The 13,118-nt window shown below is 36.3% G+C and overlaps 1 protein-coding gene across 8 annotated transcripts in view; it reads right to left on the bottom strand.

The window, feature by feature from the left end:
- Dym (dymeclin) overlaps nucleotides 1-13,118 on the bottom strand; it is a 359,511-nt gene that overhangs the window by 60,985 nt on the left and 285,408 nt on the right. For all 8 annotated transcript variants that reach the window (XM_048806245.1, XM_048806244.1, XM_048806242.1 and 5 more), the window contains one exon: nucleotides 8,130-8,312. In XM_048806245.1, the coding sequence (XP_048662202.1) occupies nucleotides 8,130-8,312 (183 nt within the window). The remainder of the gene's footprint in view (nucleotides 1-8,129; nucleotides 8,313-13,118) is intronic.

Raw genomic sequence — 13,118 nt, 5'->3', positions numbered from 1 at the left:
TGCTCAAGCACACTAATGAGTCAGTCAGGGCAACTCTGTCATGCCAAGGTTTTTACTTCTAGCATTCCCATTTGATTTTTTTCTTAGAGTTTATACATCTGTTTACACAGCTGTCACCTAATCTAACTTTTTCTGTAAAGGCAGTATATATTTTCAGTTCTGTGGTCATAACACAGTCTCTGATACCTATTCTTCTTTTCTAAAACACCCCTTTAAAATGCAGAAGATGCTCTTGGTTCACAGGCTGTACAAAGACCAGTCCCAGGCTGGATTTGAGCCATGGTTCATACTTTGTTGATTGTCACACTAGATCTTCCCTCTGTATTGATCATAAAGTCCCTTTCTGATAGTTCCATCTGAATCACCACTGAGTCTAGTTGGGCTGTCTCTAGACAATTACTTTTTTCTTGCCTTTTTTGTGCCTCATAATATGTTGGACACAGCGTGCAGAACTGTAGAGACTGAGGTGAAATTTATGCTAGAGGGAATATCTCTTCTTAGCTCAGGTTTGGCACAAGCTAATTTACTCAGAAGGTAAGCTAGATTTGAGTTTTTCTGTTGCTATGGCTGCACTGAGCACACCATATCCTCTAATAATGTTATGTGCTTAGTTAGGACCTAAAGTGCCACAGGTTTTTCAATGTTCCTGCTCCACTCTCTGCTTTCTCGTGTGCCTAGGTCATAAAGCATGCTCTGGATCTTTTCCCTGTGGCAGACTGCTGTTCTGCTGCTGCTTGTAACTCAGAACTTGCCAGACTGGTGACAGAAGGCATTGGGTCCTGTGTTGTCCTGGACCTGCTGTCCTAAGACTTCAGTCTTACGTGGGCTACACATAGCTGGGCCTACAGCTTGAGGTTTTCTCAGCCTTTTCTTGCCTTTTTTCCAATGGCAACGGAACTTTGTCTGTGGTGACTCTTGTGGTAGGATATCTCTAATGGTACTTTTGGAGGATACTGGGGTGAGGGCAGTTTCCTGCCGTTTCCCCACAAGTAGGGGGTGCTTTCTTCTATCTTTCCCAGACACAAGGAGTCTCTACCCATGCCAGGGGGCAATAAGGAGTGGCTCTTCCTGACTACTCTCTAAATCTGCAATCTCCCACTTCTACTCCAACTCATTCTCATTTCCCTTTCGTCTTGTTCTTCTTTTTCCCCATGAGCATGTTGATGCTATTTAGTAAATGAAGATAAATGAGATAAAGAAGGCTGCAGAAGAAAATTTTTAATTTTGTATTTTGGAGAAAATCAAGAATTATGATTGAATCTGTTGAACACTTATGAACTGTCAAATGGACAACAAAATGAGCTAACTGGTGCTCAATAAGGATGGTCAGATATGGAAGTACACAAGCTCTAAGGTCAATTTTACATTGCCCAGACATAAAATAATTCTTGCTTTTACCATATTATATGACTATTAGAGCTCATTGTATCTGTTCTCTACTCACATTCAGCCACTTCGGGCCTTAAGCAATTAAAAAACTTTTCTCCTAACTCTCCTGTTTGGCGTGGCAGTTCTGCTTTGTCCTGCTGCTTATGTCACCAGATCACAGCATCCCATGTTTGGGATTGGAAAGAGAGGGGCCAGTGGGTAATAAAAATGTGGGTACTTGAAAAACATGTCTTGTTCCTTCTGCAGAACTTACAAGTGCTCCAGGATTAGTCACTCCTGTCTCAGATATTCAGTACTGCTGAATATCTGATGTCTTAACGAAAATACCAATTCTCAACTCCCTGTCAGCTAAAAATAACAGTAGATTCCTAGTCTCCTCCACTAATACTTTTCAAGGTTAACTCCATGAAAGAAAAAAAGTAGCAAAGGCATGCTTTTAGGCCCAAATTTCAGGGTATTTAGGAAGGTAGGGGGAAGGTAAAGTGCTGAAAAAGGCAAAAAGCAGAAATGTTATTTACATCTTTATCAACTACAATTCTTTTCTATCTAAATACATGAAAGGAATTTAAAAAATTTTAAAGAATTTCCATTGTGCCCAGCACAATTTTGGATGATAGTTATTTGACAAAAAATTGCTGAAAAACCTACTCATTTTGAGTCTGTTTCTCCAAGTGAATAATGAAAACATGGGATGTAGAATGAGAAGATCTGGATTCAAGCAGTAGAGTGACTCAGAGGCTGAGTGACACTCTACCAAGGATTTATTTCTCCGCTCTAGGCCCTGCACTGCCTCCCTCCCAGGGAGGGAGGAAAAGTCAATGAGATCTGCATATGCAAAAAACCAGCAAGGATCAAGGTGAGCAGATAAAGTGATCACCTAAGACAGTGATGCTTAGGGAGGGGATTTGTAGTTGGTTTTCTTATTTGTCGAATGGGATGATAACTGTGGTTTATGTGGTTTAAGGGGAGCAAAAGAGATAATGAAAGCACTTGGCCTCACAAGGCAGTAGCTAGCCAAAGGGATACCCTGACAATGCACTTTTTACTGAAACAGGTGAAGTATCAGTAAGTCACTTATTCTTGTGACACTGACAGGAAAGTTGGCACAGTGGGCACATGTTTGGATATATGTTCAGATGAATACACTGCTTTTATAATTCCATGGTGCTATATACAGTGTGGCCCTTACTATACCTCCTCACTTGCACTCTGTACTGTTCTCTGAGACTGTTTCAAATGGATGTGATATAAGTGCTTCAATGGTTCTTGTTTGTCCTCACAAAAATAATATAGTTGTTCAAAGACATTTTTAAGCTTGTTAAGAGCATTGTCGGTAAGAATGATCTTCATGTTTACGAATGGTGGCATAAAGACTGATTTGACACTGTTAGAAGTGATCTCAAGGGAGAAAGTAAATAGTGGAAGCTCGAGGCATGTAGGTCTGATCAGACATTTGCAGGGAGTAAACATGTAAACCAATGAGAACCTGCAGGCGCAGCTGGCGAGTAGGAGCGCAATCAGGTGCAACTACAGACACTGGCTTGCTTTATCGCCAGACTGTCTGGGTTTGACTGCTGGCTCTAGCACTTTCTGAATGTGTGACTGTGAACAAGTTAATTAATCTTTCTAAACTGGTTTCTTTATCTGTAAATTGAGGATTAAAATGCAATATACCTCACAGGTTTATTTTTAAATTAGGATTAAGATAATGCATGTAAATGCTTAGCAGGCATGCAATAAAAGCTAGCAATGACAATGAGGAGGAGGTATAGGAGGGGAAGGAGGAGGAGAACAGGAACAGATGTTTTTTGATGTGGTTTAAATAGAATTTTAAAGCTAAATAATCCAAATGATATGTTATCGTATAATAATCTATCACCTATGACATCCATGACCATGGGAGAGGGTCAGAGAACTCTGGGTTAGTCTTTTGAGAAACACAAAGAAAACACTGGCAATCCCAGTGAAAGTTCTTTGGAATTAATCAGAGAGCATTACCCCCGAATATAATTGGTGTACATTATCAGGCATATATCAGTACATAGTTCAGGTGCCTGTCCTTAAAAAAAGACAAAACAAAAAGGAAGGTATGGAAAAAGAAACTGAAATCAGAGAGTGCCAGAGAAAGGCATAAGTTAGGATATAGATGTAACAGAGAACTGTCATTAAGGCAGATTCAAATGAATAGGACAACAAAGATTAGAAACACAAAGGCTGAAAAGGATTGTGTTAGTTAGCTTTTTATTGCTATGACCAAAATACTCAATGAGAACAATTTAGAGGAGGAAGTTTATTTGGGCTCATAGTATCAAAGGTGGGCTGAGTATAGTGCTCTAGGCCCAAGGTGAGGCAGGACGTCATGGTGGATGGTCCAGGAGAGGAAAGCTGCTCCCCTCATGACTGGCCAGGAAGCAGAGGGAAAGTGGAGAAAGGCTGGACACAGTGGCACACGCCTGTATTACCAGAAGCTCAGGAGACTGAGGCAGGAGGATTGCAAGTTCAAAGCTAGCCTCACCAACTTAGTGAGGCCCTAAGCAACTTATCAAGGCTATTTCAAAATAAAATATAAGAAGGGGCGGGGATGTGGCTCAGAGGTTAAGTGCCCCTGAATTCAATCCCTGGTACCCCAAAGAAAAGAAGAAAGTGGGGAAGGTGTTACAGAAAAGAACAACCCTTTCCAGGGCATGCCCCCTGTGACCACTTCCTCCAGCCACCTGTTCTGTTACCATTCAAGCTATGATGCACTAATTGGGTTAGAGTTCTCACAATCCAGTCACTTTACCTCTGAACATCCTTGTAATAACACAGGAACTTTTCAGGGATACTTCATATCCAAACCATAAGAAGGATATATTAAATATTTTTATGATGTAAAGATCTGGATAAATCTTGGAAAACCAGAAATAAGCTCTACCCTAGAGCTTGAAAGTGACACATGTATAAATAAATATAAGAACATACTATTTTACCACTGCAATGCCTATGCCTGGGTGATATTCTTAGGCCAATTACATATCAAGAATGTTGAGACCATAAAAGGCCATGCTTGACATCAGGTTAATTTAAAAGGATAAAAGGTCAGGAAAAAAAAGCATGCTAATAGCATAGCCACAGATTTTTGTTTTCCTTGAAAATCCTTACAATAGTTTTGGGACTGAAATTTGGCCCCTCAATGACAGTTCAGATCAAGAGAATGAGACTGCTATGGGTGGATGCAGCAGGCACCCTAGCTTGGAAACCATATCTCAAATTGAAAACAATACCCTGTGAAAGTCTTAGCTTCTGGGTTCCTGAAAAGAACATGCCTGGTTATAAGAGTTCTCTTGCTCAGAGCAGCCCAAAGCTATTGCTTCCTATCAGGTATTTATAGTTCCTTTCAGTGCAGACTCAGCTTACCCATCAAATATCATTTTATCATATTATCATTTTACCATAGCAGGGACACTGGTGACACAGCTGACATCCACTTTCATTAGTTTTCTAATGAACTGAGTGAGGAACAGCTTAACTCAAGGACAATTTCTCGTGTATAAGGAAGAAATTTGTTAAACTTTTACTCTGAGGTATCATGAATATTAAACAAGTGTTTTACTTCTAAAAATAGTACGAGCAAGAAACAGAAATGAGGGGCTGGGGCTGGGACTCAGTGGTAGAGTGCTCATCTTGCATGTGTGAGGCCCTGAGTTCAATCCTCAGCACCACATTAATAAAAATAAATAAACAAACAAACAAACAAATAAATAAATGTTAAAAAAAGAAAGAAATAGAAATGAATCTACAGTGGTACAAAGTAGCTTTTTTAGAAATAAATAAATAGTCTATAAAGTTGCCTTCACAAAAAAAAAAAAAAAAAAACAACTTCTGCTCAACATTATAATCCATAAGACTGCTGTTAGGATCAGCTGTTAGTAAGGGATGAAGGCTCTCTCTGCCTTCTTTCTGGACAGTTTCTTTGTAAGTCAGGATCAGAGCAGGGACTGTTTTGCCCATCCCTGGTGTTTCTGCAGTCTCATCTTTTACCAAAGCATACAATTAACATTAATTATTTAACTATAAGCCACCGTCTACCCAGTCTAGAGTTCAGTCTCCTCCTCCAAGTGCCTAATTCAATTAACCAAGGTTCAGCAAATCATGAAATCACCTGAGAACACAAGATCAAGAAGTGGAAAAGCTTCAAGAGAATAGATCATACATAAAGGAAGAAGAAAAACATTTTCAAGCAGGAAGGCTAAAACATTTTTTAAAAATCTTTGGCCAGCCTCAGCAACTTAGTGAGGTCCTAAGCAACTCAGTGAAACTCCATCTCTAAATAAAATATAAAACAGGGTTGGAGATGTGGCTCACTGGCTAAGTGCCCCTAGCTTTGATTCCCAGTATCCAAAAAATAAAATACAATAAATAAATAAATACTATCTAGAAGAAAGAACTTTGAACGTTCTCAACAAAGAAATGATAAATGTTCTGAGGTGATGAGGATGTAAATTACCCATATTTAATCATTACACATTATATACATTTATTGAAATATCACATTATACCCTACATATATGTACAATTATGCATTAACTTTAAAAAAAATCAACATCATATCATCCTTTTCCAAAAAGTTAATGTAGTATATGATAATAAACTGTCTACAAACATGAAACCATAAACCAAGAAAGAGGAAGACACAGGAGCTAGGTTTGACCATAGGAAAACAGAGAGGGAAATTCCCAGGAAGCCACTGTAGCTGTGCAGGAGAACCAGCGCACACTGTGTGCAGCAAGAATCAGATCCCCAAGGAAATATGGAGCAGAATGTCCCCTGATCTCTTTTATCATTTTGAGAGAAGACATTTGTTAGAAGACTCTGTAGCTGTGTTAGTGATTGCTAGACACCAAAAATCTAGAGCATAATGGAATAATAGTAATAAAATGTAATATTAATAAGAAACATAAATACTTCAAAAGAAAAACTGGCAAAAGATTTGCATAGGCACTTTACAAAACAGAAAATCCAAATGAACACTAAACCTATGAAACATACTCATTCTCAGTAAAAAAGGAACTACAAACTAAAACTGTAATGAGATGCCATTACAAAATTGGCAAAACTATTAAAGCTAGGATGTTAAGCAACAGGAATCCTTATACACTGTAGCCTGGAATGTAAAATGGTAGAACTCTGGTACGGTTTGGATATGAAATGTTCCCCCCAAAGCCCCTGTGTTAATGCAGAATATTCAGAAGTGAAATGGATGGTGAGAGCTGTAACCTCATCAGTCCATCCTAGTGTGAATGGACTGGGTGGTAACTGTAGGCAGGTAGGGGCGTGGAGGGAGGAACTGGGTCCCTTCTCGGACTTCCCTCTCTCTGTTTCCTGGCTGTCATTTGTGATGCAGCACTCCTCCACCACACCTTTCTCCTATGACATTCAATCTCACCTTGGGACCAAAGCAATCTCTGAAACTATGAACCAAAATAAACTTTCCCTCCTCTAAGTTGTTCTTGTCAGTATTTTGGTTATAGCGACTGCAAAGTTGATTAACATATACTCCAGGGTAAACCCTTTAAGGTATGAGACAGTTCATATAACAATTCCATTATTGCATAGACACTCTAGCGAAAGGCATATACTTATGCTTAGTTATTATTGAAATTATAATATTTGCTTGTGTGACAGTTTATTATCAATTAATTTCCTAGATGTAAGTAACACAAAAACAGGGTGTTGGCTCTTTAGTAAACTTTAGTGTCTAATGCCATGAATCATATTAGTCATTCAAAAAATATTTATGGAACCAAATTTGATCAGAAAACAAATAGCAATAGAAAATTTAACCAAAATCTTTTTGGAAAGGACAGGAAGCAAAAGTTCATAGACCTGTAAAAAATTTTCAATCATACTAGTAATTAGAGAAATAAAAATAAAAATGATGAAATACCAGTTTGCTATAAAAAAAAGACAAACATTAAAATAATTTTAATACTCCAAGCTGCAAAAGTGTAGTGAGACAGATCCTCTCACAGGTCACTTGTGGAAATATATAATGATATACAGATGCATAAATTGTACAATGTTTCTGGAAAGCAATCTAGCAGCCTATATTGAATCTTGAAGATATACATAATCTCTGATGGCAAAACCAGTAAAATTCCAGTTATAACACTAAAAATATAATTTGAAAACGTGAGCTAAGATTTATTTATAAATAGTTCATTAACCATGAATTGATAAAACACTGAAAATAATCAAAAGTGGCAACAATGGGATAATAGTTAATATATTGTAGGATATCTACAATGCAGGCCAGATAGGTACTAAAGTGTACGGTTCAAAGAACTGATGATACCACAGAAAAATTTTTCACGATCTAAATGTTAAGTAGAACAGAACAGAGAATTGTTTAGGTATGATCTCAATTCTATTAATGTGTGTGTTTAATACATACACACACATATGCACACACAGGAATGCAACAATTGTTACATAAAATTATAATCAGGGAATTACAAATTGAAACTATACTGAGATGCCATTACAAAATTGGCAAAACCATTAAAACTAGGATGCAAAGCAATAATAATTCTTATACACCATAGGCTACATAGTTTAAGGAAAGGACTCACTGTTGTAGAGAGTTCATAGCAAGGTTTGTTAAATTACAGCTTTTCTGCTTTAAAAAAAAATAATAAATACCTTCATTTACAACTTTATTTTTTTTAAAAAAATAATAAATACCTTCATTTACAACTTACCAGATCAATATTTTGCATTATATCCTGAAATGAAGGATGAGTTCGAAACTGTTCAAAGAGATCGCGTTTGTAAAGCAGTGCATACACCAAGTTTGGGTTGTGGTGGAGAGAATTTGTCAGGCAGGAATTGATGATCTCCAACATCATTCGAATCACTTCTTCAATGACATTGAGGTCCTGTGCCTATGAGAAAGTAAACCCCAACACAGAGTCAGTGGTTTCCTCCTTGCTATAGAAGTAATCAAAATTCAAGTAATTATTTAAAACTAGAGCAGCATTAAAAAGATCTTGTAGGAGAGCTGTTCATGGTTATTTCTATCAAGCGTCTTTAGAATTTTTTTTCTTTTTAAAAATTAATTTAGTTACTCTAGGTAGGTATATATGACAACAGAATGCTAGAATTAGTTTTAGAAGTTACTAAAGGATTTGAATTAAAATTGTTTGATCTTATTATGGTGATAATTAGGAATCTCATATAATAAATATGAATAAATGATAAGAGTCACCAATTTAGAGCTTACTCAGCTTCAACAGATCCTCATTTGCAATCTTATCCTAAATCATTAGACTTTCACAATGTAAATTAGTAAAGGGGGGGTCTTACTGTTTCCCAGAAAAGTTCCTAAATCAGAAAGTAACCTCAGTTTTCTGTACTGTCATTTCAACCATTATATTTACAGATAAATAGCCTGTGGTTTTGTCACTGTTTTTTAGAGTTAGCAGTCTTTGGGAATCTGAATATAAAATGATTTGCCAGCATCAAAACTCAAGGTAAGCAATGAGCAAGTTTTTTAGTGAAAGATCTAGTCCAGCTCCCAGCAGGAAAGTGGCCCAGTGTGGTCCTGGCACCTTGGAGATCTCCAGAACTCTTGCTTGCAGGAGTAGGCTGAGCTCCCAACCACTCCTACTGCCTGCCAGGCCCAAGGCTCAGCAGGTTCTCTGGAGCACCCGGCTCCCTGCTTTGAGAGCTTTTTCTGTTTTGGGTTCATCAAGAAACATCCCTGTCATTTTTAGGTGTGGCTATGTATTTTAAATGTTTCCTTATTATGATTCATCTATCATTGGTATGTTTTTATTGCAAATGGAAGGAGATCAGGCTTCAAATTTGAAACTGACAACATAATCTAAACTGTAAGTTCTCTTAATTGTATTTTCATCTCACCTAGTGTTCGAATGACTAGTAGAGGAGAAGATATGGAGTTTCAGAATTTTCTCTAAGGTCATTTAAAAGCAACTCAGTGGGATAGTATGACTACTTCAGAAACAAAAGTTGGCCAAAATACTAGCTTCCTGTAGAATTTTATGTTAATAAATATTTCATATACTTATTTATGTTAAGTCTAATATATTAAATTTATGTTTACAGGATTATCTGGTGATGGATTACAATTTCTACTTTCAAACACATCATTTATTCTCAATATTTAATTAAATAATTTGCTGAAGCAAAAAGGAAAACATACCCAACCCTCAAACAGGACCTGCTCATTTAAACCCAAGCTAAAATATTGACCATTTATTTCATTCCTAAGTCAGGAAAGTATAAACTGAAAACTTTAGATCAATATGCAATGCTCTGCATTAATTTTTACTTTGCATCAATCTGACTGAAGGCTGTTTAAGAATTATATTAACCCTTATATATTTAAAGGCATTTCTAGATATCTTATTTAACTTATTTTATGTTGTTTCTCTAATGTAAGTTCTAATGCTACCTTTTATAGACTATATTCAGCTACAGTTATGTAAATTGAATGACAAGAACATATAGTTTCTAATGTTATTCAAATTGAAAATGTAATGTGGGAAGATGTAGCAATGATATTTTATATAACATTAAATTTAGCTGTATTGTCATGATAAAAGGCACTTCTATATTTTCATGCTGTGAAACAAGGTAACAAAAATGAAAAATTATACACAATTAAGAACACTAAGTTAAACTTAAAGAGGAGCTGGTTACATTTTCTGTCAAAATCTATTTTAACGTATAAACTTATAATTTAGGTTATTAAAATTTCAACACAAAGACTTTCCAGACCTCAGCACAACTATCCTTTTTATGAGATAGGGTCAGTTTCCTTCCTGGATATACCCAGGGGTGAAATTCTAAATATTTAACAACTAGTAGACACTGTTAGTTCTATTAGATGGGGCTGTACACAACCCGAGCAGCCCCACCAACTTGCAACAGCTGGATGTCAATTACAGTTATTTTCACAACTACTCTCAAAGGAACGATTCCTTGAGAAATTAAATGAGATTACTTGAAGTCAGCTATCTACATTGATTAGTTTTATTATGTTCTAAATATAGTACCAAAAATTGCTACATGTATCTTTCATTCAATTTAGTAATTCTTTAGTTTAATTCTGAGTTAGAAAGTTTAGAATTTGGTCAAAGAATCATAACATCACAAAACATACTCAACACTAGACACTAAAGCTACTTCCTTTAGAGCTAGAGTCTCTTTCCTTCTATAATGTTCATTTCAAGTATACCAGCTTATTCTTGAATACAGAACATATAATATTGCAACAAATTCATTTTCAAGTAACAACCACTACTTTAATTATCCTTAAGAAATAAAGTGTTAACCACTACTTTAAATATTTTTAAGAAACAGCCAGAGTTCCTACAGTGCAAGTTGTTCCTAGAAACCATGCTCTGTGGTCCTTCCATTTCTGTTGGAAGATCATTTGTAGCTTTAAGATATCAAGGAGACTGTGAAATAATCATGGGCCAAAGGGGTAAACTATGTTTACCAAAAATAAGATAATCAACCTTTTGGCTAATTTTAATTTCCAAGAAAAATTATCAAAATAAATATAATCTGTAAGCTATTTGAGTCTTTAAGTTGCTACTATGACTAGATTCTGGTGCAGGTCACTACTGGATATGGCAGTTAACCATATCTTTTATGTTTCATTTTAAAAAAGCATTATTGGGCAATAATGACCACTTGTAAAATGATAAAAAACTAGAACAAACTGATTAGAGAGTTTTTAGAAAAACTACAAATTCATCCAAATTTCAACATATAAATAGACCTAAAAGAGTTGTCCAATTTAATCATTATTTGGGTGCCAACACTTCAAATGGTATTTAACATTTTTTTCCCCCTTTTGGTGCCTGGGGATTGAATGGAGGGCTTTGCACACGCTAAGCATGAACTCTACTGCTAGCTACGTACCAGCCCCCATTTAATATTTTTTTAAAAATATTTTTTAGTTGTAGTTGGACACAATACCTTTATTTTATTTATTTTTATGTGGTGCTGAGGTTTAAACCCATGGCCTCGAACATGCTAGGTGAGTGAGTGCTCTACCACTGACCACAACCCCAGCCCTCAATTTTTTTCCCAAGAAGCTTAAATGAGGCTGTATTTGTAAAAACCCTTAAAGCAGTGTGTAACACCAGGTAAGCACCATGTGAATATGCTCCAAAATAAAAACAAAAATATTATTAAAGTACTTTAAAATGGAAAAATCACTGTAACTTTAGACATTATCACAAAAAGAACAAAAAAAAAAATGTCTTTCTAAAGTTGCTCCACTAATATAATTACCATAAATGCCCAAAACTCGGAAGTCACATTTCTAAGTCTTAAATTTGAGTCACAATTTTTACTTTTATTTATAAAACCAGTCTTTTAGAAAACCCTATGCAGAAAACTGCCTTATAGAATAAAATAAGGTTTTATAAAAATTATATGCTTTTAAAAGTTAACCATGTATTCTCTGAGCTGTCAAAATTAGCTTTGTCAGAGATAAAAATCTCATTGGCAGAGCAACAAAATATGGAGAGATAACAAGATATGTGTTACCTCATCTATTGTACTCATGGTCTTTTCTTTTTAGTACATATGGCTTCCGTGACAGGAATAAGGTCTAGATGATTTAAAAAAAAAAAAAAGGTGGGTGCATACTTACTTCATTGCAATTTCAATGTAAAAAAAAAAAAAAAAGATTCCCATTTCATGTTTTATTTGAACATGTTGGGAATGAAAGCCCAACAAATTCTATGTTAAATAGTAATTTAATATCTAATAGACAAGTTGGCAGTTGTGGGAACATTTTACCTAGTTAACAGCACTCAGAATGAGTGCCTTTCATTCTATAAACTTCCTTTTCCTTTTAAGAGGGAATTTATACAGTTAAATAGTTTCAAATCATTTATTTTTAGTTTCCTTAGGAGGAGCATATGTATCTTGTTTGTATTAGTTTTGGGGGGATTCCAAGAGAGTTGTCTAAATTTCCTGCATTTTCAGCAGAAAATAAAACCTTCAACAAAATTAATAGGACTCTGCCAAAGGCAGGGAGCAGGAGGAAATGTGCAGGCAAGGGTCTTTTTAAAGTCACTGAGCCACTGGCCTTCAAAGACAATCCTCCGGTGACAGACTTGTTATCTTTATGTTGTTAATTCACTGGCACACACACTGAAAAGCTTTGTGACCATGTTATTTGTAGCCAGAATTGGATTTGTCCCAAAATATCAAGCTTCTAACTAGCTTTGTGTTACATACAAAATCACAGCTGAAGAATAGATCCTGTGACCAACTTAGACAATGGGTAACCTTCATCAAGAGGTGGGAGGGGCAGGTGGAGAGAAGAGAGCAGTGTTTTGGCCCCACTGTTCCTGCGAGGGAGTGGAAACCAAGCGGTCTTCACTCACTCTTCCTGGAGCCCAGGATCCTCCACTAGGACCCTGGGAAGTGGCTATTTACAAGACACTGCTGTGCAGGCAGTGGTGGCACTGGACAAGATAATGGTGGCCACCAGGGCACTGACTAAGTTTGCACGTTTTCCCACATCTGGAAAATTATCAAAATCCAATGAAGCTGCAGGCCCCAACAATTAGATTACCTCAGCAGATCATGGCACAGAAAAGGTGGGAGTTCATAACCCACTTGAATCAAAGTGTGGAATATGATATGTCAAGAAATTTGTAATGTTTTGAACAACCCACAATAAAAAATTAAAAAAAAAA

This window comes from Marmota marmota, unplaced genomic scaffold (assembly GCF_001458135.2).
Source record: "Marmota marmota marmota unplaced genomic scaffold, marMar, whole genome shotgun sequence".
Classification (NCBI taxonomy): Eukaryota; Metazoa; Chordata; class Mammalia; order Rodentia; family Sciuridae; genus Marmota; species Marmota marmota.
Note: the sequence above shows the minus strand (reverse complement) of the source record. Positions and strands in the feature narration are given on the sequence as shown.